This window comes from Psittacula echo (genome assembly GCF_963264785.1).
Source record: "Psittacula echo genome assembly, chromosome: 3".
Taxonomy (NCBI): Eukaryota; Metazoa; Chordata; class Aves; order Psittaciformes; family Psittacidae; genus Psittacula; species Psittacula echo.
In genome coordinates, this window is record NC_137736.1 from 114,714,775 (window position 1) to 114,741,079 (window position 26,305).

The 26,305-nt window shown below is 39.8% G+C and overlaps 1 protein-coding gene across 2 annotated transcripts in view; it reads right to left on the reverse strand.

Annotated features, from left to right (window-relative positions):
- Window positions 1-208: 208 nt before the first annotated feature.
- Window positions 209-26,305, reverse strand: part of CNTN5 (contactin 5) — a gene marked incomplete at both ends in the record, with an annotated part of 355,379 nt that continues 329,282 nt past the window's right edge. For both annotated transcript variants that reach the window (XM_080614312.1, XM_080614311.1), the window contains 5 exons: window positions 209-312; window positions 1,873-2,041; window positions 3,416-3,528; window positions 4,044-4,230; window positions 12,635-12,744. In XM_080614312.1, coding sequence (XP_080470438.1) covers window positions 209-312; window positions 1,873-2,041; window positions 3,416-3,528; window positions 4,044-4,230; window positions 12,635-12,744 — 683 coding nt within the window. The remainder of the gene's footprint in view (window positions 313-1,872; window positions 2,042-3,415; window positions 3,529-4,043; window positions 4,231-12,634; window positions 12,745-26,305) is intronic.

Sequence of the window (26,305 nt, forward strand, 5' to 3'; positions counted from 1 at the left end):
CCAGAGGACTTTTACAAATAAAGAAGAGAAAAAAACCTGATGAATTATTGACCGTGTCTCCAACGCTCCTCTTAAGTGCACCACAGGCTTTTCTATGGGTCTTTAAGCATTAGCTTGTGTTTCCAGTTACTCACGGACATGAAACTCCATCCCTCGGTGTCATCAAGGTAAAGCAAAAAAATAACAAGAACAACAAAATCTGCAGTCTTCACCATGAAGCTGAAGGAACCATCAGTGCCAAAATCAGTGTTACAGAGGACGAGGAGGTAGACAACACATGTAAGGTGGATTGCGCACTTGTCACTTTCCCTCCTAAAATTAAAAGCGAAGGAACAATGAATAGGGAGTTCCAAAATGGTATGTGATTTTATGCCTTCATCCTCAAAAAGTATTAGACTGTATAAGATGCCCTGAGTCACAAACACAAATCTTCCTGGAACAAGGAATCAAAGCTAGCCTTTGATCTTGACATTTATCCAGAGGAAAATGTGGCCTTTTGCTCAGCCCAGTGACATTATTAGATCATAACAGTCCTTTAAAAAGCCATGCTAATGGCAATTGTGCTATGGGCTGGTGCTGGCAACAGATTGCAGGATGGGAAGGGAACCAGACCAGGTTTCTTTGGACAACAGTTGTTCTAAGTGGAACTGATCTGTTGTGCATAATCTAATCAAAAATACCAGGTTAGAGGGAATGAAAGGTTTTGCATCCTAGAATTATGGCTCAAAAGATACATGAAATCATGAAACTCCAAATTCCATGGAGGAGGGATTGGTGCCTTCTGCATTCTGATGATAGCACTGTATCTAGTTTGTGACTAGGGTAGAGCTGAAATTCAGGTGAAGATTGAAGTTTCAGGCTCACACTTTTTGGATAGTGGTCCTTAAGGACTCCTAAAAAGCAATGTTAAAGCGTTAGCAGAAAGTCAGAATTAAGATGCCTCACTATGTTTAGGCAAAAGACAATGTTTTGTTTTTTTTGTTTTTTTTTTTTTTTTTTTTTTGTTTTGTTTTTTTTTTTTTTTTTTTTTTGTTTGTTTTTTTTTGGTTCTTGCCACTAGTCCTTCCATCCCTTTCTTACCTGTGTAATATTGACACTTTAAATTGTTTCAGTATATTGCAGTAACTGAGGAAACAGAAGCTACACGTCATAATTAACTTCATAATAATACATTAATAATTTAATAAAATAATATCTACTCAATTGAGTCAGTGGAACCTATAGAGAAATTCAGCTTATTCTAAAGTAGGCACATACACGGGGTTCAGCTACCTAAATGCATGCCATTTTAGCTGTGTTAAATAGTACACCTCTGGCCTCTGGCTAGTGGTTCAGAATGATGTGTGTATCCTCTAAGTCCCACATAGTATCTGCCAGTTCTGTGCAAATGTTTGGGATACCTTAGGGTGTCCTTATGTGCCTATGTCCAACTATTTAAATTCAGAAGATCAGCTGAATTGCTGTCTAGGCTCCATTGTCGGTCTGCATGGGTTACATCTCAGCTGACTATAATGCTATTTGAGACACTTAGTACACGTGCAGACATCTACAGCTCTGTTACGTTTGCAGATGTTATCCTAGTAAGAGAGAAGTTTCCTATAAATCCTCTGCTTTGTTTATCAGCCCCACATGAATGTCTCAGATGCTCTTGAGCATTTGAAATGGCACTAGATGCTTTTGTTTCAGCATAGAGCTGAAGACCGATTAATGATTTCATCTAATAGCTAGAGAATTGTAAGAATGTTTTTTCAGTGGTTGTTTTTGGTTTTTTTGTTTTTGTTTGTTTGTTTGTTTGTTTTTTCAGGTAGATAATAATAGAGTTAATGAGCATTGCTATAATCATCACTCTTCCTAATATAAGTGTAGCCTTACCTGCAAAAGATGGAATTCTGATTTGGGGACTCGCAGTCCCATCTCCTCCTTCACTGACTGCACAGACCTCAATGATGTAGACACCAACATCGGGAAGAAGCACCACTGCAGAGGTTTTCTGTGTTTCTATAACTTGACTGTTGCTCTGGCCTTCTTGCCTAAATAATACCTATGTCAATAAAGTAGATGGTTATAATGGTCTTTCGAGTTATATCCCAGACATTTTGTGTAGATAGCGCAGTCAGTGAAATGTGAACTGTTTCACGATTTCATTTAAGTTTTCTTGATATTACAACAGCCATCTGCTGTTCTTCCCTCTCCCCAGTGATTTCAAAACATTAATAGCAAGGTATATTATCAATCAATGAATGTGAAAGGACATTGATTATAACCCAGACCAAAGATATAGCATCTGCCCTCTCCAACATGTTTCACATGGTTTTCTAAAAAATTTCTTCAAAATGCATTTTGGGTTCCGATTCAAACTCTTATCCCCAAGTTCAAGTAGGTATTTGTGGGTTTGGCTTAAGAATCCAACTTTAAATGTAAAGAAAATGCCCTAAATAATGTCCTTACTGTGTTTACCTTGGCTAAGTTAACTGAGATTAGCTCAGATCTGTCCCTGCATCTCCTGTGAAACTCAGTGCAAGCTTATAGCACATGGGAGGAAAGCAAGTGAGTATATACCTGTCTTTTTGGTTCTGTGTAAGAGTTTCTGTTCCCAGACAATATTGAAAAGGTCAGAGGGGTGTAAAAAACCCAAAGCAGTCAACTTTTCAGAACCTCAACTATTCATAACTTTTTCAGAATCTCTACTATTCTGATAAAGGTTAGAGCAGCTTCTGGTTTATTTGAACCATTTTATGCTTTCTTGTTGATATTTCCTGATGTATCAGAGGGAATGTCAAATTGTAGTCTATAGAAATGATTGTATATATGCTTCAACCCCTCCCTCAAAAAAAACCTTCAAAATCATTCTGCTTTGATTTAAAAGATAGAAGCGAATTCCATTGTTTTTTATTATTTCAGAGCTAATCTGGATTTTACTCTTTAAAACTTCAAAACTTCAAATGCCAGATGTTACCATCCAGATTGTTGAACACCACCACCAAGATCACAAAACAAACTGAATTATTTGTGTTTCTGCTCTATAAAAATATTAATTTTAATGTCATTTTATTATGCCTTATTCTTCTGCATTTCTCTAAATCCAACTGCAAACACAGTTAAACTTAAGTGTTAGTAGAAATTTAATTGCAGGCTGGTCTTATTAATAGCCATTCTGAGTCAGATATGATGATCTGATCCTCTCAGATAGAGTTTGCTCTGTTTACAATCACTAGTTGAAAATCACAACACAGAAAATGTTGAGACAATTTGCTCTTTTCAATTTTATTTATTGCTTTTCATGGTGAAAACTGATTGCAGACAATCTGTATAACCTACTTTATTTACAGAGAGAAACAAGAAAGGGGAAAAAAGCCAACAAGGAAGAGGAATTGTTTGGAAAAGAGAAAGGTGAGCAAGGGAGGGAAGCACTGACCTTGTATCCCATTACATCAGATTCATTAGCTAGAGATTTGACTGGCTCCCACCCAAGAGAAACATGAGAGCCATCCTGTATCCACATAACATTGCCTGGTGCTTGGCTGGGAGCTGAGGAGAAAAAATAGCATGCACATAAATACATTTTATAGGTAGTTTCTTGAAAATCAAAAGAAACTACTTATTAATGTAATATATATGTAACATATAATGTAAATGTAATCTTTCATTACATTTACAACTGGTTGTGTTAGGAAGGTCCCAGCTCTAGCAAGAATACTTAATGATTTTTTTTTTTGGCATCATAATTGTCATTTAATAGATCGTGGTGTATCTACTCTGCCCATCCCATAAGCTCTATAGAGCTTATGAACTTGAACTCTTTGCTCTCCCTTCTTTATGAAAAATGCCTTGTTTTCTATGAATATAACCTTTTTTATGAATGCAAAGTCATTTGAATTCATGTCTAAATATAAAAGTAAAGCCATGAATCATTCCTGATTATTATTCACTCTTACTAAAGGAAAAAAAAAAACTTAATATAGACCCTTTTTAAAGGAAAACTGAAGAGGGCAGAGGTTTATCCCTGACTTCTCCCTTTGAGCAAAGGTATTGAGATAACTTACGGGACTTCTTGGTTGCTGCCTGCACAGCAGTGCTAGGTGGTCCATACCCTGCAGCATTGTATGCCCTCACTGTTAGGTGATATAATGTGTTTCCTTCTAATCCTGTCAGGAGAATGGATGACTCATTTCCTTCAGTTTTGACCTTTTCTGCTGCTTCTTCCTGCTCCATGTCCTTCCAGTAACCAACCTGTCAACAAGGAACCAAATGAAGGATTAATATAGGCATCTGGGAAGGTCCAGATGCTTGTACTTGTTATCCTGTGGAGAGTCATTTTGCCATTTATGGTTTTTGTCTGATCATCAAGCCCTTTTTAAACCTGTGGGATTTGCAGCCTAACCTCAGAGCCAAGCAATGCTTACTTCTTCAAAATGGCAAGACTCAGAATATCACAGTATTACCTGAAGCTCATTGAATTGCTGTGTACTGGCACGAGAAGATCTAACTAAAGTCAGAAAAGATGAATATTTCAGAGAACTCAAGGAAAGCTCAACCTCTGCTATGTCACCAGAATATCTGAGTTTACCCTGGAAAGCTGTGACCACATCAGTTAAGAAGTGTTGTGAGCAATATTCCTTTCCTGGTCCTTTGCAACTGAGAGCCATGAGATTTCCTATCAGCATAATGAATAGGAAGTGACAAAACACCAAAGGGAATCTTTCATTCATCTGAAAAATCTTATATGAAGAAAAAAGAAGGAAGTGGATTCAGTTTTAGTTCTTGAATAGAAACAGGTTTCTAGTAAACACAATTTTGATATTTTTATGCCCTTCCTTTTCAGGCATAAACCCTCTATAAATGATCTTTAGTGGTTCTTAGTCCATATTTCTGATACCTGCACTGAGTTTATCATAATTTCAAAGAAGGTATAAACCTGAGCTAGGAATTTGACTAGTCTCTTTCCTCAGGGACCAGGTATTTGCAGGGCATAACTGGAAAAAAGCAGTGCTGTATCTTTTTAACGTATCTAGGTGACTTACTCAAGTAAGGTAGTTCTTATGGGGCCCTATTTTCCTTAATAGATGTCACTATTCAAAGACCTCTATACAGCTTACCATTATTCATGCTGAGACCTACTTGCATTTATTCCACATTTTGACCTTTTCTGTGAAGTTGCTTATTTCATAATAAGTTATTCATATTATATCTGGATTACTTTTCTGCTGAGAAAAAGGTCATGGACAATAGAGCACTCTTGCAAATGTATCCCCCCAAAAATGGCAAACCTTAAAAACCAAGGGGTTCATAGGGAAATAAGATCAATGAGTACTATGCTGACCTTTTATAATTGCACTAGGACTTCTATTAATAAAAAATAAAATCTAGAAATACCTGGCTGCAAAAAATACACATTTGAGGTCAAATCTTCACTTGAATAAAGTGGCTTTGTTAATTTTGATCAAGGGTATATCAGTTTGTGCTAACTCAAAGTCTACTCTTTCAGTTGTAAAATTCATATAAGTATCTATATTTTTGTTTGTGTGTGTGTCTGTATTATCTCATGTTTAAATGCTGTTGCTTTAATTCTTAGATTAAGTACAGCTCAGATAACTAATCTATCTATCTGTAGTCAACACCTGTTGAAATGCGTGATTCACTGATGTATTTAGCTAGTTGAATGCTTGACCAACCCTACTAGTATCTGAAGTAATACCTAGTTACAGCTTTCTTGGAAGGAAAAAAGAATCAACAACCATTTATTCACACGCTAGAATTGAATTCTTATTATCTCTTGGTTGGTCAGATTCTTTTCATTTTACTTGCAATGCATCTTTACAAACTTAACACTGCATTGATGAGAGCCACGTGTATTAAGCACTGTACAAACAGGTAGTGAGAGACAAAGTGAGGTGTCCTGGAGACCCTATCATCCAGTAACTGAAGTCTGTCGAGGATCCAATGGGGAAGTGGTCAGAAAGGAAAAGATACTTGCCCAGGATTACACAGCTGGACAGTAGTAGGGGTGGAAATGTAACTGAAGTAGTGAAATGCTGGTTCTAGAAAGCCAGAAGCACAGCTGTAGGTAGCTCAATAGGTCTCATTATTTATTCACAGGGTACACCATGTCTCATGTGAATGCAATGTACAACACAGTAGATAGTCCCAAGCTTTTGCATGGAAGCTTATTTGCATAAAGAAGTTGTGAAAAACTGATTTTCCAAATATTGGTGTTAGGACTATATAGGTATTAAAGCCTGATGAGAGTGGAAAAAAGCATAACTCAGCCCTTTTGATAGTTCTCTCCCATTTGGAAATGCACTGCACCACTGCTTATATGGCATACTAATATACTAATTATATTTTGCACATGTTAAATCTGCAAAATTAACCATGTGATGTTCCCTACCAGTTCTGCTGCACCACATGGCGAAGGGATATTCTTAGGGGAATTAATACACAAATTAATAATTTGGTATTGAGCACCAAAAGCATGAAATGCAATTAGTCAATGCTTATATTTCAGTTTCTTCTGTACTTCAAAGCTGTTACATGTTTGGTCCCTGCTTTTAAAAATCCTCTTAAAGTTTTGCCAGGTGAGTTTGGACTTTGATCTTAAAATACGCATTTCTCTTTCTTTCATAATGCAACATCAATTTGTTGCATGGACTAAAGGAAAAACTGCTTATTAAAAAAAGAGAACTTAGATAATTGTTGACTGAGGTCAATGATGGGGGAAGTTTGAGCTGAAGAGAAAGCAATAATATTTAAAAAACTGACTAGAGGAGATGCAGGAACGTGCAGCCTGCTTTGTCTTAACTGTGGCTTAAGCAACAGTGAAATCATCATGTTAAAAATTTGTTTCTGTGTAAAATTTTTCTGCCTATAATATTTACAGACCACTTCACTGAAGTTTTAGGTTAAACAGTATCTTACATAATATTACTCTTTTCCCAAATCGGTTCCTAGGGTATTCATGCTTTGATATAAATTAATGTGATCTAATCGCAGGCCCTCTGCTCTAAATTCAGTAAAGTCAGAGTCATTCTCTGGATACTCTTCTGTTGACTAAAGAGAATTAAAGCTACAAATAGAGCATATCAAATAAAAGCCTAAATTATGTAGGATGAATAGGAGTGGACACAAACTTTCTTGTGCTCTCCGACTGAGTGTTTACCAACATCAACAGTACTGACATAACTGAAAATGAACTCAAAGAGATCTCAGAGTGCTGAAAATGCTAGGGGAGAAAGTGTGGTGAGATTAAAGAACTACTACTAGCCCCGGAAAAAAACACACCATGATTCAGATTTCATAAAAACTATTTTAAATATCATTATCAGAAAACTGCCTTGAACTGGCACATGAAATCATGTAAATGTTAGTGCAGCAGGAGAATCAAGCACTTAGGACAGGAGAAGAGGTACTTTTCATATCATATCAAGACACTGGTGTGACAAGATGACAGGTTGCTGCAAAAAAGTCTATCAATCAACCTCAGTTCCTTCCCTCTCACCAAAACAACTGTTGACTGAAAGAAGAAAGAAAACACTGCTCAACACTCCTAGGTTCTGGAGTCTTCTCTGGAGTAGCTTACATGCTCCACCTCTTTTCTCAGGTACTATCTTCTACCACATCGTCCTGCATATACATGGAACGAAAACTGATACTGTACCTCAACCTTGAGGACTATCATAAATATCTAATCATATTTTCTTATTAAAAAATAATAATTATCTACATTCCTGGTTTTAGGTAACCTAGTAGTCTTGTAACAAACTATTTGTGATAGAGATGTTGCAAATGGTATGGTTGTCTTGAGGCTCACATTACATATCTAGGGAGTGATCCATACCTTAAAGACTTGAAAAACAGTGGTACTGCTCAGCTATAAACTCTTTGTTCTAGTCTTCAGGGTTTTAGAAGGGTCTGAATCAGCATAAGAGTAACTCTGTAGGCAAAACTGACTTATACATAGAACTGTTCAATTGCTAATTTTTTGTTTGGAAAAATTCATTAATTACAAAAGTGAAGTCTTGTAAATTGCTATTCAGGCTGGTGAAACACCAGTTCTTCTTTTTTCCATCTTGTTTTACCAGCCTCTGGTAAAAACATCAATATGCTCTTTCTAAACTACTTCAACATATACTTCACTAATTAAAAAAAACCAATCATATTTGAAAGATCACGTAAGTCAGGTGAAGTTCCCAATGACTGGGAAAAGGGCAATATAACCCCTATTTTCAATGGGCATGAGCAGATTACATGAGCAGATTACATGAGCAGATTCTCATGGAAAGCATGCTAAGGCACACGAAAAACAGCAAGGTGCTTGGTGACAGCCAACATGGCTTCACTAAAGGGAAATCCTGCCTGACCAATTTGGTGGCCTTCTATGATGGGGCTACGGAACTGATGGACAGGGGCAGAGCAGTTGACGTCATCTACCTGGACCTGTGCAAAGCCTTTGACACTGTCCCACATGACATCCTTGTCTCTAAATTGAAGAGACATCAATTTGATAGATGGACGGCTCAGTGGATAAAGAACTGGCTGGATGGCCGCACGCAAAGAGTTGTGGTCAATGGCTCAGTGTCCAGTTGGAAACCAGTGACAAGTGGTGTCCCTCAGAGACTGGTGTTGGGACCGGTCTTGTTCCACATCTTTGTCAGTGACATGGACAGTGGGATTGAGCAAGTTTGCCAATGACACCAAGCTGTGTGGTTCGGCTGATAACGCTGGAAGGAAGGAATGGCATCCAGAGCGTGACGTGGACTGATGCTTGTGAGGTGGACTGATGCCAACCTGATGAAGTTTAACCATGCCAAGTGCAAGGTCCTACACCTGGGTCGGAGCAATCCCAGGCACAGCTACAGGTTGGGCAGAGAAGAGATTCAGAGCAGCCCTGCAGAGAAGGACGTGGGGGCGTTGGTCGATGAGAAAATGAACATGAGCCAGCTTCAGTGTGTGCTCGCAGCCCAGAAAGCCAACCGTATCCTGGGCTGCATCAAAAGGAGCGTGACCAGCAGGTCGAAGGAGGTGATCCTACCCCTCTACTCTGCTCTCGTGAGACCTCACTTGGAGTATTGTGTGCAGTTCTGGTGTCCTCAACATAAAAAGGACATGGAACTGTTGGAACAAGTCCAGAGGAGGGCCACGCGGATGATCAGGGGACTGGAGCACCTCCTGTATGAAGAGAGGCTGAGAAAGTTGGGGCTGTTCAACCTGGAGAAGAGAAGGCTGCGTGGAGACCTCATAGCAGCCTTCCAGTATCTGAAGGAGGTCTACAAGGATGCTGGGGATGGACTATTCATCAGGGACTGTAGTGACAGGACAAGGGGTAATGGGTTCAAACTTAAGCAGGGGAAGTTTAGATTGGATATAAGGAAGAAGTTCTTTACTGAGAGGGTGGTGAGGCACTGGAATGGGTTGCCCAGGGAAGTTGTGAATGCTCCATCCCTGGTGGTGTTCCAGGCCAGGTTGGACAGAGCCTTGGGTGACATGGTTTAGTGTGAGGTGCCCCTGGCCATGGCAGGGGGGTTGGAACAAGATGATCTTAAGGTCCTTTCCAACCCTAACTATTCTACGATTCTATAAAAACAAAAGAAACCCACATCAATATTGCAGTAGACATATCTTTCTGTTCCTCTTTAAAATATGCAACATATATCTAAGAAACAGCAAAAACTTGAATATTTCTCTTTGAAAAGGCAGAATATGATATAAACAAATTATAATGTCAAGTAATCCTCTCTGAAAGTGGCACTCAATATTTTCTACTTTTCAAATTTTTTTGTTGCAACTTGATCTTTTGATTAGGTGAGTCAAGCTCATATCCCTTGGGGGAATTCCACTGAAAAAGACATGAGCTTTGTGATCTATACTTAAGTATTAGCCTTGGTTTTCTGGAAAAGAAAAAAGAAAACAAAAATATCTTGTCTTCCAGGCAGGAGTTCTTTCTCTTTCCCTTCACTACCAGTATGAGTGACAAGGAAAATATTGCCTAGGGCTAAAACAGATTTTATAACCTTCAGATTATGGATCCTAAACAGTGTGAACTACACACTGTATTTTTCTGCTATTCTGACAAAGTTTTCAAGCTACTTCTACTTTATCAGAGTGTAGCTGGCATATATTTAGTAAGGCTGGGCAGACAGCTGACAAACCTGTACTGAAGTCAAGAATAATATGTGCCTTGGAAGATGCAAATTAGTACAGGAAATCTTGCATAAAACTCATGTGACATAACAGTTAACACTGCCTTTCAGGGATGACAACATGAAATTGGTTAAGTTACTTTGCCTTTCATTACTCCTTAGCACAAAGTGCAAACAGGGCTGGAGTGAAAGTGGGTCACTGTGAACTTGTCCGTATGTAGTAAATATTCTGTCACTTTTGTTGATTAGAGGCCAAACATTCAAATGGTAAAAAAAAAATATGCCCTCATCCTCCCTTTTATACTGCTGTTGCTAAAAGGCCAGGAAATATGAAGACTGTGTAGGAAGTTGTCACTGCTGTGGTGACCACAGGCAGAATACAAATTGAGACATGAAAACAGAGTGGCTAGTCAGATTATTTTGCATTCAATTTGAATCTAAGGCAACATTTTACTTGCGGTCCACAATAGGAAATGATTGTTAAAATAAAAATCATTCATCTTTTTATCAAAGTCACTGTATTTCTGTATGTTATTATTTGCTATTTATGGATTAAGTGAGTATTGCAAGCTATTTTATGCACTGTTCCACATATGATAAAACTTTCAGAATCAGTTTTTAAATTAAAATAGTGTTCACAGAAGCTGAAGAAAGCAAATCATATGGAAAGCATAAAACTTGTTCTTTGGGGGAGGGAATTTAACCCCAGTTCTCACTATACAAGGTCCTTCCTTTCTGAGTTGAGAGCATGCTTCAAAGAGACACTGTTAGTATGTTAACAAAATTCGCCTCACAGTGTGGACTTAGTGTTCCTAAGTGAACACTGTAACACACCGACTCACTATACTGGTCCTATAAGTCGTTATCTCCTTTCTGTTGAAATCCTTCCGAAACACTGAACTAAAAAGATCTAGCAATACTGCCCTCAGATGGTGTTCTGTCCTGCTGAATTATGCAGGAAAGCAGCATTTACCCATTTTTTTTTTTTTTTTTATTGAGTTAGGGCTGCTCTGTTCATAATTCTTCCTGGGAATGAGGACAGAGACGAGCAAACTACTCCCTGAAAAATCTGTCTGCCAGAAAGCGGGCAGAGAAATTCTGGCTAAACAAACAAAGAGTGAAAACATGGGGCAGGGGAGAAAGCACCCTCCTCTCCCCAGATAAAAGTAGTACCTCTGAAGGCTCCTCTAATAACCTCAATACACTCATGGACAAGGTAGAAAGGAAGAGTTCTTTTATATATATTTAATTTTTTGTTCTGTCAACTGCAGGTCCCTGGCTTGAAGTATTTACTCCGTAATCTTCCATGCTAAAATCCTAAAATTGGTGTACAGCACAGTAAGAAGCCAATTTATTAATAAGGTTCAATGTCAATAACCCCTGCTGTATCAATAACAATTTCCAATTCCGTATCTAAGAAGTCAATGAGAGACACAGAGAGAACAGATACTGCTGGTGTCAGAGTATGCTGAACTCTAAAGGTTTAAACACTTTCCAAATCAGGAAGACCACCTCTGATGCAATGAGAGTAAATCTGGGCAGCAATACAGGAATATCTAAGTATCAAGAGGCTACTGCAACCATGTTAAAAAATGCTGACTGTGTCTAAGCTGTGGGGTAAATTGCTTTCCTGGTCATGACTGTCAAGCCTGAGGGTGTGCTGGAGATTGTGGTGGCTCTGATGCTGCCCAGGCACCTACATTTCCCTCCTAAGGCCATAAGTGATGGTCATCAGCCCCCAGGTCTTGTCCAGACATGCTGCAAGGGAGTCACTCTGTGCTAGTAGGTCACGACATCTTCATCAGACAGCCTGAACCACAAGGTCAGGATGGGTTGTAGTGGCCCCAAAGGATAAGTTTAGTCCTAAGTATGATCTATTCCTGGAGGATTAGACTGTAAACTGGATTCAAAGCTACAAATGGATCCATTCAAGTGTGAGAATGTCCATTGCTGTGGCGGGTTCTCTTTCCCAAGTCAGGAAGAGCTGTCTGCTTGTAAGCTTTATTGAGCTTGAGCTTTATTTGTGGACTGTGCAGCTGGCTGCTGCTTTCCATCCTGACATTGACCTCTTATGATCTGCCCAGCAGATGTTCCCCAGCCTCTGCAGCATGAGAGCACATGGATGGCAGAGGCTCTTTCCTTTCTCTGTGTCGATTGCCCTCAGTAAATAACAAGTTTGAACTGGTCACTTAGAGATGGAAACAGTCAATACCTAATCTTCTCCAGCTTGTGAAAGAGGTATGCTGGGTCACTAGAAGATCTTCCTGTTCTTTCTGAAGTGTCAAAGAGATGTTATAAGAACTGGTGTTGAACAGTTTTCAAGCACAAATAAATAAAAGATGTTCTAGTGCTACAGCTGTGACTGATGTTCGACAGCTAGTCATACATATGCTAAACCGAGCATGATTTCTATTGAAGTTTCACTACTGCACATGTTAACAGAATGCAACTCTAGCAAAAGCAACAAGACTTCTCATTATGATATTCTGTGTTCATACCTCAAATCCCTGTGGTCTTCCTAGACTTTCTTTAATATGTTTCCACGCAACAAGAATCTCTGATACAGACAAACTTGTAGCTTTGACATCGATGGGAGCAGCAGTGGGTTCTGTATTAAGAAAAATTGAAACAATAAACCTCCACTGTAACAGCTTGTATTTATCAAAAGCACTCCATCTGAAACTGTCATTTACTTCCTTTATTCTACCTTAATACTCACAAGAAGATATGACACTTACGGGGATCATGAAAAAGTGAACAAGATTAAGAGATTATTATTGTTGTATTTCTTTATTTGTGTCATGCTACATCAGTATCTCATCACTGATGACGGGTGCAGCAAACTGACAGAATCAGTTGTCTGTGATTTAAAAAACCCAAACCTTTAATATTTGTAAATGCCCCCCCTCCACACACCCCTTTCATAGCCCTTGAGCAGCCTAACTTCAGGAGTAAACGGAGCATTCATTTTCTTCCCGTCTTTTTAGTGGAATTCTGTCAGCTCAGGATGAGTAATACCTTGCTAGGGTGCTCAGTCAGTTCTGCTCCATGGTTATACTGAGTCAGAAGTGACACCCAGAGCTATAATGAAAAAGGAATTTTTAAGAGTACGTTATTATGACCTTGAAGTCACAGGAAATAGTGTTTGGGGCATGTCATCTTCTCTCTGCTGTGAAGCATTTACTGGTTTAGGTGTGGGATGCACACTTTTCTAAGCAAGGTGTTAAGACATAGGATTTGTACCTCTGATTACCTTTGTTGTTACCATTGTCCCTATGTCCGTGTTTCTATCTCCATGCTATTCATAGGACACTCTGCAGTCCTGACCTCCTGCTTATTTGTACCAGAGGACCCTCCTTACCCACCAGCCAGGGCATGTGTCCTTCAGGTATGTCCAGGGTGCACACTGGAGGCTTAGGGCTGCAGAATCCTTTCAGTATCACACCTGCCCAGCAGTACTGCCAAAGGCACATTGTACTGTCATATCTTTGAACATTTTACAGAGGTCCAACTTTTTTTCAGTGGCTAGAAAGTTGGGTAAATGTATACAGAGATCAGCCATGACAGGCCATTGAGAATACCACAAGTTAGTGCATTGGGAGTGAAGAGACTCCAAAAATTGTCACATATCAAACTGTGACACAAGGAAATCTTTTGAATCTTTTGCTTTATTACCTAAACATTACTGAAAATTTCCTTAAGTCAATTTGTGAGGCAGAGCTTGAACACAGACTGTGGAGCACACAATAGCAGCATTTCTCCACTGGTCTCGTGTATTCCACTTGCTCAGCAAAAAGCTGAATTTACATTCCCCTTCAGTCACAGAGCCCGTGATTTCTTCCTTAGCCTAATGTTCCTCACTACATTTCTAATGTGTTGATCTGCTCTTGAAGGTCAGGCAGAGGTCTTGGCTTTTATGCTATGAGGAAGCATATCAAAGAGCTTTGTAAAAATATTTTTTTGGGGGGGCTCATTTAACAGGGTTTCAGTAAGGGAGTTTCCTTACAGAACAGCCCAAGTTAAAATGATACATCTTTCTTAGTGATCAAACTGCCTTTGAGTAAGATGCTCAAGATCAGTCTTGACTCACTAGCTACCATCCTTTCTGTGATCATATCGCAGGCATTGCTCTGCCCTACACTTTTTCTCTGACATGGCTTGTACAATTTTTCCATCCTTTCTGATGTCAGATTCTTAATGTTTGCTGTTCTTTTTGATCTTCTTTTTTATTTATTTCGAAAGAAAAGAATAATTTCTGATGTGACACAAAATTATGTTCACCAACAACAAGTATTACTAATAAGTATAAAATGTGTATGGAACTTTTCAGGCAGCAAAGAATAAAAAAAAGTCTGCAGGAATAAGTGAAATGATCTTCTGAATTCAATACTGAATGAATTTTGCTATGAAGAAATATATTCCTCATCCTATGATTTTCTGTTCAATAGTTACACCCTGCTTCTATTTTATGTACTACTAAGATTTGCGTGGCAAAAGCTATTTTCTAGTTTTTGTATTATTGAAGCAATTACCTTGTTGTCAGAAAAGATTGCAGTGGGATAAGTAATTTGCGATGTACAGAAAATGCTGATTGGCAGCCTTTACACTTTCTATAAATGTAGATACCATTTCCTCTTCACAACATTCACTAGGGGTGGTTCATGTACTGCTCAGAATAGAAAAACAGAATATTTTCTGATACTTTTAAAAACTGTTTTCAGCAAACAGAGCAGAAATAGTTTTGGGGGGTTTTATGTGAAGAAAATACATTTCTTACATATCCAGAAATTATTCACTGCATTTTCACTGATATTAGATCTGGAGAATGTAAGCGTTCAGCAAAAGAAAAATTATATATTTAGAAATAACGTATATTTTGACTGTCTGAAAGTTTATGGAGACTAAATGGCATTTTTTATTGATTTAGGTAAGATGAGGACCATATAGTTTCTGATGATATAATACAGTCTGTGGTTCACTCCAATGTCATGCTTTATTCTGTGTGTCTAAAACTAATCATAAGTTTGACAGGTTCATTAGGTTTTTCTATAATGGTCACTGATGTTATAATCGTATTTTTTTTCTTAGTGTCTTGGCATTATGCTAAATCTATAGGTGTCTGCCTGAAGTCATGCTGCTTGGAATAAAAAAAAAAAAGCCAACATCTTTAATGGTCCCTTTAATATCACCTGATTGAATTAAAGATGCAGCATGGCAAGTTCTTAAATGGCTACGTGCGATGTCTACAAAACACTGTCTTTCCAGTGCTCCAATCACACTTTAAGGGAACACGTTCAATCTGTATGGTTTTGGGTTGGTTATAATAAAGCAGGACAAGATATTATACTTAACTACATTGGTCTAAAGTTCAGAGAGAGAACCCTAAATTTCAATACGGGCAAATAAGGGAAAGAAGAATCAGTTACTAGCTCTCATTGTGTTCTCCCTATTTCTGACAGTAAATGGATTTGTTTTTCTGAAATATTCATCCTCAAAAATTTCCACATGACCTAACTTAAAAAAGAAGTCTAAGAGCCTATTGAAGTTTATGTTGTTTAACTCTTCTGTGGAACAGAGCATTGCTCAGGACACCCCATCCAATCACTTAATATCCATTCACTTCTCATTTTGAGTACAAAAAGGATTTTTACACACTTCCCTAATTCGAAATCTGAGCTCTTTGAAGCTAAGAACCTCAGCCTGGGTAATTGCATTATGATTCCAGGTGGTTCCACATAGTTGAGATTTTGGGACTTCAGCCACGACCCATGTCTGCAATAATTCCTTTCTGTGGAAAAATCCACAAAAGAGATCTGTTAGAAGGAAAACCATGAGGAGTTATCCCTCTTGTGTCAACCTGTAGGTAAAGAAAGTGGTAGCATTTTCTCCCTTTCTGGAAATAGCCACAGGGACTATCTTGCAAATCAGGAGACTTCCAGTAAACTGTTTCTATTCCTGAGAATTCTCAAGAGACATTCTGCTCAATTCCACCTCTCAGCCTGTTTGCTGTGTGTGCCTGGTTTGGGGACTCCACCACAGACATTGCTACCTGCAAGGTAAGACTTTCTCAGGAATCTTGTGCTAGAAAGAGAAAAGATGTTCGATTTCCAAAACACCAAAAATGAGATGACTCATTGTTTCCTGGACCAGAAACAATGAACTTCAACTTCTCCCTTTTCTTCAAGTAATTTCTATTTTCATCTTCTTTCTCATTGTCTTTGCAGAGGACTTTAAAACAGATTAAAATAAGAAGGGAGGGGAAATGAGCTTGCAGTCAAGCAGTGATCTGGCCTGCAGTGCTGACCTCTGCCCTGGACCTCTTTTATTTAGTGGTGAAATGCCCTTACTTGTCAAGTTGAACTTCTGAAGCCTACTCCTGTAATGTCGATCTGTGGTGGTGTGCTCCCCTGCCTCGCCCTTTCTTCCGTAACTCTGCTCAAGTGACAACCATCAGTGGTTGTGCTGACAGATGTGTCTGTGTTGTGATGGCCACATCCAACTCAATTTGTGGGGGACAAATAATAAAAATGGCCAAGGGCAAATCTGAAAAATGTGCACCATGTCCCCCCCTGCACTGGTCAAGCACCAAATGGGTATGCAAACATGACTAAGAGTCAGTCGTTTGACTCCATAAATAGTGGACAGTCCAGGGCCCATTGAGCAAGCCTGCATGGCAAGTGGCTGCACACCAGGATCTCTCCCTGAGTAAGAACACTTCTCAAGGCTACTCCTTGAGATTGAGAGATTCCTTGGCACAACGGATTCTTGACTAGTGACTAAAAGCATGTTAAACATTGAAATCTTAGCTAAGTGATATAAAGGATTGATTGTACATGTATAATCCTTTAGACGTAAACTGCTGACTAAGTCTGAGGCTAAGTCTGGATCTAGCTGCATCTAGTCTCCTGTCTAAGAGGAGTTTAGAAAGCAAGGGGGTCCTTTCTGAAACTTGTAATTCAAAGGGAGGCTTTCCCTGACAGTTTTGTCTGACCCTGTCCTTCACGCAGTAAATAACCAAGTGTATTTTGCCACTGAACCTTGTTAAATCACTGTTGCATTTACTATAAAACTTTGTTAAATTGCTGTTTTAAATTAATAAACATATTGTTGCTTCTGTTTTGTGAGTGAATTGCATTATTCCATCCATGATACACTCTCCTGCAAACTTGCTCTCAGTAAAAAAACCTACTGTGGCTGTCCCTTCTCCATGGAATAACCCAAATTTATTATACAGTGGAGTGTGATGTGGGATAAAGAGCTGCCTTATTCCACGAAGGCTTCACCAGCATGTTACCTACACATGGTTTCCTGACCTTAGCACGTGAGTAGAAGCTGGACAAGAAGACTAATAAAGTTCATGGTTTGTTAGATTTAATGTTCAGGAGTGTTGCTATTTTCATGAATATAAATGGCCATTTCCACCAAGAGACATGGCAGCCAGAGTTATCCTGAGCATGTGAGGAGGGGATGTACCTATCATACAGTGGAGACAGCTCTAGCTGGATTTTTACAGGATTTCTCCAGATGGATCAGCTGTCAGAAACAGAAAATAATCCACTGAATTTTACAGTTAATATGCTTATGTATTAATTTTCAGTTTCACCTAAACCCCAAGCAGCTAAGATTTAGCTATGAAATGAACTACACTTCACTTCATGAATGTAAAATTTTAATTAAAGACATAGAGGCTGTACTTAAAATTGTATAATTGCATATACCTTCCTTTAAATGAAAAGGACAGGGTAATTTATGTGTTTGTTTAAATAAGGGCTCAGGGTGAAAAGTGAGGGGAGACGGGCCTAACCAGAACAATCCTTCACTTTCTAGTGCCTTGTTTGATATGACATCATCCACTAGCTGGCCTGATGCAGAACTTCTTACAGTCATAAAGAAACAAAACTGCAGAGACTGTTACATGTCTCTGCCTTTCAGGTAACTGAGATCTTTGGTTCTCCATTATCTCAATGAGTTAGTACAAATCCATCCAAAGCAAGAACAAAAGCTCTGTGCAGTATCATTACATCTTGTATGTATTACAGAAGTGCATTGAGGGTCCCTTATGAGGCATTAAACAGCAAGACTGAGAGTCTTAAGGCTTTACCTTGTACTGCTCAGGGCTATCTATTTCATATCGAGAAGTTTTTAGTAGTATTCACTACACTGTTTATCAAAACTATGGAAGGTTCAATTTCTGTGAAGATAATATTATCAGGTGCCTGAAGGAGAAGACAGATACTGAAATTAACAGAACTGATTCTGTATCACCCATCATGGCAATCGCTAAAGAAAAAACTTTGTAAAAGACCTAACTCATCTTGAAACCAGTTCAGTACCCTCTTCCTTGCAGAAGCTTATTTCTATTTCCTTTTATATTCTCACCTATTTCTATACCACATGTATTCTAATTCATATTTATTCTTGTACTGATAGGCTGTGTCTATACAGTCTATACAGTCTTTAGTGTGAGGTGTCCCTGCCCATGGCAGGAGGGTTGGAACTTGATGACCTTAAGGTCCTTTTCAACCCTAACTATTCTGTGATTCTACACTTGTTAACTAAATAGGGACAGAGAGACAAGGAACCAGCCTGAGCATGGACATACAGTTGTCCATAGCATTAAATAATAGCATGACCTGTGGTGAAGTATTGACTCTGGCCCAAAATATGCTCAGGAATATACTGGTGCCTGAACAGGGATGGTTCCCAGGAGGTATATGAATGCAGCCACAGTCTGCAGAGTGTTCAACTGTGTTCAGCTGTGTGGATGTGAACTCTTTTTGACCAGTTGGAGTCAAGGAAAAAGAATATCTGGCTTGTTTTATTTGCCTTATTTATTTATTTACTTTATGCTTTATTTGTCCTTTACCTTTAAAATCTCTTCATCATTCTTAATAATTTCCCTGATTTGCAGATAGCATCTTACCCAAACTGAGCCTTTTTTTTTTTTTTTAACTAGGTCAAAATAATCAAGTTTTTCTGGTTTCTACTCACTCACTGATGATCCTATTACTCCTCTGAACCTGTATCATGTTGAGCTCTTCGTTGATCACGAGCAACAAGAACTGTTGATAAAATTTTAGCTAAGCTTTATGATAGTTTTACCAGAATGATGACCTGATTCAATTTAAAACATTTGTGTCCTTCTTATGTGTAGGTTCTAGCTGTTGGGTTCCCATTTTGTATGGATTGGCTTGTTACTACTCCTTATGTACTTGATGTAGCACTTGTATGTTATTCATATTCCTTTCCTCTAGTCATCCAATTGACATTTTTCCTGTGTGTTGTTCAGATCCTTCCCTGTATTTGCAGTAACAGCAGTATCATAACCAGCTTTTATATTGGCATTATGAATATTAAACATATATGATCTAAGAATGGTCTTTAAGGAATTTTGCCATTAGCCTTCCAAGCCTTTTGCAAGTCTGGTGGTAAATGTTTGTTTGGTTTTTTTTTTTTTTCTGTATTCTGAAATATTTGAGTTATTTTCTTAATAAATTAACTGGTTTGATTTTTGTTTCTTTGTTTGTTTTTTTGCCAACTGTTCCTTGTTTACATTATTTTGGGATGGAAAAGATCCTGGCCCAGGTCCTTGAGCGCATGAAAATACCAGAAGTTTTCACTACAGGTGTAAAAATTTGCAGGCTTTCTTATTCTTAGTATCTATCCTACCTATATCACCTTATTTATTAAAAACAAATGATAAAGTATTTAATTATTGTTCATGCATTCTTTGATTATCTTTAATATCAGTAATCTACATACTTCACATCATGTCCTGCTTTATATACCTGCCTAACTTTTAAAGAATATTTTTTTTTTTCAGCTTATTTTTGCAGACTTTATTAAGTGTACTTTTTACTTATTATGAATACCTTTAGTGGGTACACCTCTAGATCCTCAGATATAATGTACTGCCTTAGAAATGTACCATTTCTTACAATATAAACTTCAGGCAGATTTTACACCTTTGGCTCAGAGACATTTCAAAACACTTTCATTTCTAGTCTCAACTGCTAATTCTAGTTTATTAAATAATTTTCTGATTAACTGTTCCACTGTTATTTGTTATGATCAGCTTTTCCATAGTGTCTTACTTATTCGTCAAAACAAGACTATAGTACCTCTATTTCTTCTCAGTCAGTACTGGATAAAGAATCTGATAATTATCACAGTATGATACAAGGTCATTAATTTTATTTACTACCCAAACTACCCTGAGCAGTTAAATTCTCTCATAAATGAAGGTGCCCTGTAATAATTATCTAAATTTAGAAAGTCTTTCTCAGCATCCAAATTGATCAGGGCAATCAGCAACTGACCTCAACTTCGACTCCCAGTTTCTGAAATGCCCTTTTCTGAAATGACATAGAACCCAAGGATATTCTTTTTTATCCAAACACTGGTTTTCTATATCCTGATATGTTATCACATCATCAGCATGCTATGACATGCAGCGATGTTTACTTTCTTTTCTTTCCTATGTAGTTCATACTTTGTCTAGTCATGCTTGCTAAAGCAAGCCTAGCAGACATCACTCTTATCAGTACAGCCTTTTCCATCTTCTTGCAAGTACACTTTCACAGTATCATATTTTCTTTTCCATTGCTATATTTCCAATTTTTTAAGTTTTCCTCTTCCAGTGAATTAAAACCACACATAGAGATTCCATATGATGATTTCCCTGATTCTGAAAGCTTGTATTAGTAGTCTTGGCATTCTTAGCCACTCAGTATTTAAACAGAATGTAGTCATCAAGAAAAAAATATCCAAAGAACATATAAATGTTAAAACAAACAGTACCTAACACTGCTTTTGTTCAGGGTTTTATTTTCAATATCTTATGCCTTTACAATTTTCATTCTCTATGGATCACACTCATCTGTGCTTGCACAGCAGTGCTTTGTTTGAGTATGCTCTAGCATGAACCTGATACCATTATTTTCCTGGCAGAGAGTACAGTCAGAACACTTGTCCCTGCTGTTTATGATCCTTTCCGGTGTTAGATTTGCACATTGCAACCTTTCTTCTGGCAGGCAGCTTAGCTTGCTGTGCTCCCCATGTGTTCTGGTGTCTCTTTCTATTAAAGGGTTCCTTCATGAAAGGTTCAGGCTTGTCTTTCCCTGGTGCTTTAACATGTCTGTTGTGTCCTTCTGCTGTCTTATTGAAGATAATTGCACATCTTTTTTTTTCTATCCTGCATCTTCTGTATATCATCCTCATTCTCTGTTCAGAACTGGTCCCTGGCTCTCATTATCTCTTTTACTTCACTAAAACATCTGACCTTCCCTTTTCTTCTTCTCTCCTTGATTGTTTGCTTTCTTCCTTTCCTAAGGTCTCCAGGGAGGACTTCTTCCATCTTTTCTACTGTATTAAGCTATCTTTTCCAAAGGGTCACATTTGCTTTTTTTTTCCTCTGGAATTATCTAACTAGTTTTGTACAACAGAATGCTTCTCCATTTTGTTCTCTATTCTTCAGTTACATTCATCTGCATCTTTAGCTCCTGGATAATCTCTCCCATGAGGTGTATCCTGGTGATGCTTTCTATGAAGTCAAAAGGCCAATGAAGGAGAAGACATGTCTTAAACCAACTATAGCCAGTCATATTTTTTCCCCACTTTAAGTCTGGGTTATCATCGTCCTTGACCCTTCAGTAACAATTTGTGTCATATTATCTTCTAAATATCTGACTTAGAGACAGAGATAAAAGTATTAGTCTCTCTATTTACTTATGAAAAAGTGCTCAGTGTTTGGCTCATGTTTTCTGAGGTTGTTTTATAAGCCTTTTGCCCCAGTCAGAGACACTTTATATAATCAGGGGGAAGTCAGTTTTGTTCAGAGAGAGAAACATCTTACTCAATACCACCTGCCAAGCTGCTTGCCCGTGCACAGCTCAGCGCCACCACGAATGGGCTCTCAATGTAGATCAGAGCATACAATATGTAGTCACAGTCATATAGAAAAGAATTTTTAGCTTGTCCAGAACATGTCCTATGCAAACTCTTGCTTTTTTCCTGTGTGCAGAGGCAACAGATTTTAGACTTCCTTAAAAAAATGTGTTATGCCAGTAAACAACTCCAGATCCATCTGTAGGTGTGGGTCAATGGCTCGATGTCCAGCTGGAAACCAGTGACGAGTGGTGTCCCTCAGGGATTGGTGTTGGGACTGGTCTTGTTCAACATCTTTGTCGGTGACATGGACAGAGGGATTGAGTGCGCCCTCAGCAAGTTTGCCGATGACACCAAGCTGTGTGGTTCGGTTGATACGCTGGAGGGAAGGGATGCCATCCAGAGGGACCTCAACACGCTTGTGAGGTGGGCTGATGCCAACCTGATGAAGTTTAACCATGTCAAGTGCAAGGTCCTACACCTGGGTCGGAGCAATCCCAGGCACGGCTACAGGTTGGGCAGAGAAGAGATTCAGAGCAGCCCTGCAGAGAAGGACTTGGGGGTGTTGGTCGATGAGAAAATGAGCATGAGCCGGCTTCAGTGTGCACTCGCAGCCCAGAAAGCCAACTGTATCCTGGGCTGCATCAAAAGGAGCGTGACCAGCAGGTCGAAGGAGGTGATCCTGCCTCTCTGCTCTGCTCTCGTGAGACCTCACTTGGAGTATTGTGTGCAGTTCTGGTGTCCTCAACATAAAAAGGACATGGAACTGTTGGAACAAGTCCAGAGGAGGGCCACGAGGATGATCAGGGGAGTGGAGCACCTCCCGTATGGAGACAGGCTGAGGAAGTTGGGGCTGTTCAGCCTGGAGAAGAGAAGGCTGCGTGGAGACCTCATAGCAGCCTTCCAGTATCTGAAGGAGGTCTACAAGGATGCTGGGGAGGGACTCTTCGTCAGGGACTGTAGCGACAGGACAAGGGGTAACGGGTTCAAACTTAAACAGAGGAAGTTTAGATTAGATCTAAGGAAGAAATTCTTTACTGAGAGGGTGGTGAGGCACTGGAATGGGTTGCCCAGGGATGTTGTGAATGCTCCATCCCTGGTGGTGCTCAAGGCCAGGTTGGATGAGGCCTTGCGTGGCATGGTTTAGTGTGGGGTGTCCCCGTCCATGGCAGAGGGGTTGGAACTAGATGATCATAAGGTCCCTTCCAACCGTTAACTATTCTATTATTCTATGATTCGATTAAGTCATATAAAGTGTGAGTGATGGATAGAAATAGTTAACGAAATGGATCCAGGCGTTCTCACCCTGGTCCAGCTTAGGTCTTGGGAACTGTGAAGAAAACACCAGGTGTTAATGCCCTGATCAGGCCTAAACCTTGAGAACTGTAAAGAGAACAATGAAGGGTAAAGATCAGTTAGCAAAACAAGGCAGGCGGTTTGCAAGATAAAGCAGGATGTGCATCTCAAAGACAGACCGAACAGTGTGAATATATGTAATCCTTAGTAGTTTTGCTAAATTGGGATGATAAGGGAGTAAAAGAGTGGAAAGTTACTGCTTAGCACCTAGTAGACTATAAAAGGGATGTGAGACTGAAATAAAGGTCTTCAGATTTCACCAGAGCTGGAGTCAGTCTTTGATACGCCACAAATGGTGCCCGAACAGGAGGAACTCAGGCTAAACCGTCAGAGTCGGCGGCCAGTGGTGTAGCTCGGCTGAACTCAGAGGAGTCCGGTGGGGGAGCACTGAAGTCATCCAGACACGAACCTATCACCTGGGAGAGGTGAGGAGGCCAGTGCGGGAGCACCGAAGAGGTCCGGACATACAATCACCTGGAAAAGGTGAGCAGCAGGGAACTGGACTATGGGGGGGAATATTACTAAGGAAGAAGCCTCTGTTTTATGGATGTTTTCAGTCCTTCTTAAGGTGAAGGGAGCAACCTTTAAAGAGACAAATTTAATGTTGAAATAGTTGAAAACACGTTATCCAGAGATTGATGAGTCCACCTTATTTGAGGTCTCCTTGTGGAATGGGGCAGGAGTTAAATTGTGGGACGCAGCCACAAAAGGCGATGACACTGTGAAAAATTTGTTAATAATTTGGAGAACTATTTTAGAGACGTTGAAGTCAAAAAATGGAATCATGGAGCCCAGTGCCCCACCCCCGCTTCCCCCCCCGAACCTCCGCTGGCTGTCGCCGCAGCTGCGAAGACTGAGGGCAGAGATGAAGACGATCCTTTTGACCCAGGCCCTATTGACCCCGAGAAGGAGCCTGTGTACGTTCATCAGACTGCTGTTTCTGCTCCTGAGGTTCTGACGCCTGATAATTCTGATGCTGACCCGGATAGTCCTTTTGACCTGGAGGCCTATTGATCCGGAAAAGGAGCCTGATTTATATCCCCCAGATCCTCATAATAAATGGGCAGCTGTAAAGGGAGAAGTGAGACAGGTGGGGGATGCAGACGTATTGCATGCTTTCCCGGTGGTGTATGTGGCTGATCAAGATCCATGGTGGGAAGGTCTCTCGTGTGCTCTTATCGGGGATATCGGGTGGACCGTGGCAGACCATGGACTTGGGACCCCATATACAACTCATGTGATACAGTCTCTCTGTGATACTCGTGTACTAGAAGTTGGCAAAAATAAGTATGTCCATGTTTCTATCAACCCTTGGAGACCCTTATAGATATTGCTGGCCACTTCTTCCGATGTAGGCTGGCCACCTGCATCAGAATGAGAGTGCATTTTGGTCAGTATAAAAGCCCAAGCCTCATGTGATGTGGGGGAGGCAGAGCCTCTGCGGGGACGCCTGCTAAAGTTGAGCCTGCCACCTCACACTGCGATGATGCTTCTCGGAGCTAGATTCCTGATTGTCTTCACGGGGTTCTTGCACCATGTTCTGTACGTGGGACCGTGTAGTGGGAGTAATGATTGTCTGGATTTTGTATTTCAAATATTGTAGTTGTGTGGAGTGTGCTTGTGGGATCCCATGTGTGTGTGTGTGTGTGTTTTGAGGGCAGACAGTGTTCTGTGTACTTTTTGTTGTTGGGATCACGTAAAAATTTTAATGGGTAGCAGATCAACATTTTGGGCAAGAAAGGGTTAATGCAAAAGTGCGGTTGCTGGCAGGTATTTATGGCTCCTGCTGAGTAGGCAGGCAGCTGTAGCTGCTGCAGAGCAGGCCGGCATTTGTAGCCGCGCAAAGCAGGGTGAGCGGCTTTGGGAAAAATAAAGAAGTTATTTGATAAGAGTTGGGTACCCATTTTCAAAACAAGCTGCCCTCCGATTCGGCTCCCAGTGCTCCACCAGTGGAACAGCCAGCATGGACACCGGAGCCAAGGAGTGAGGGAAAAAAAAAGCAACAAAACCCCTCCCACAAACCTCTTGATCTGCTGGAGTATTGGGGCAGTTTGTAGAGACACCACAAACAAAGCCTAAAGAGCGCCTGCAACATGCTGGGCTCATGGTAGGAGCCTTGCTTAGTGTGTTTAAAGTAACCTGGGAGTGAATCCAAGACTTGGAGGAACAGATCAGTTGAAACAAGAACTGCTAACTGAAAAAGCAAGAGGGGCAGCACAACCACAAGCTTTATGAGCTGTCACCCAAGCAGCATTAGGGTGGCAGAGAAAGAAGGAAAAAAAATGAGTAATGATACAGCAAACTCCTTGACTGTTAACACTTTGCAGTTTACTTCTGCAGCTGCTTCACATTCCTTTTTTCATCAGAATGCCTCCGCTTTAAGGAAACACTTTAACCTGTCTTTTTCTCAAGAACTGATAACCTGGGGGAGGGGGTATATTTGTGCCCTCCTACCTACAGGCCCATGGCGGCTGCCTGCAAAGTTTGTCAAGCCTTGCCATGAGCTGGACAGAAGAGTGGAGGAACGCGATGCCTCAGCTATAGGAGCTGACAGTGAATACCCCGAGCAGAATGAGATAGAGGAAGAGAAAAATAAATGATTGCAAAACATCACTTGGAGGCAACTGAAAAGTAACAACTTGAATTTGTGTGCTTGTAACGTAGCTATTATTAGAGGCTGTGATTTTGTATATAAAACCACCTGTATTTACTAGCCAGTTGCTAATGAGAAACTATACCTTGTATTGCGTGGATTTGTCACTTGTGAAAGAGATGGTAGAGCACACAAATTTGCAGCAGCTGCTAGAAAATGCTAAGGCAAAAGCTAGAAAGATTCTAATACAATGGTAGTGTTATAAAGCAGGTAATGGAACAAATTAAGAGGGTGGGAGAACTCCACCAGTAAGAAATTTCTTTGGCTGGTTTCT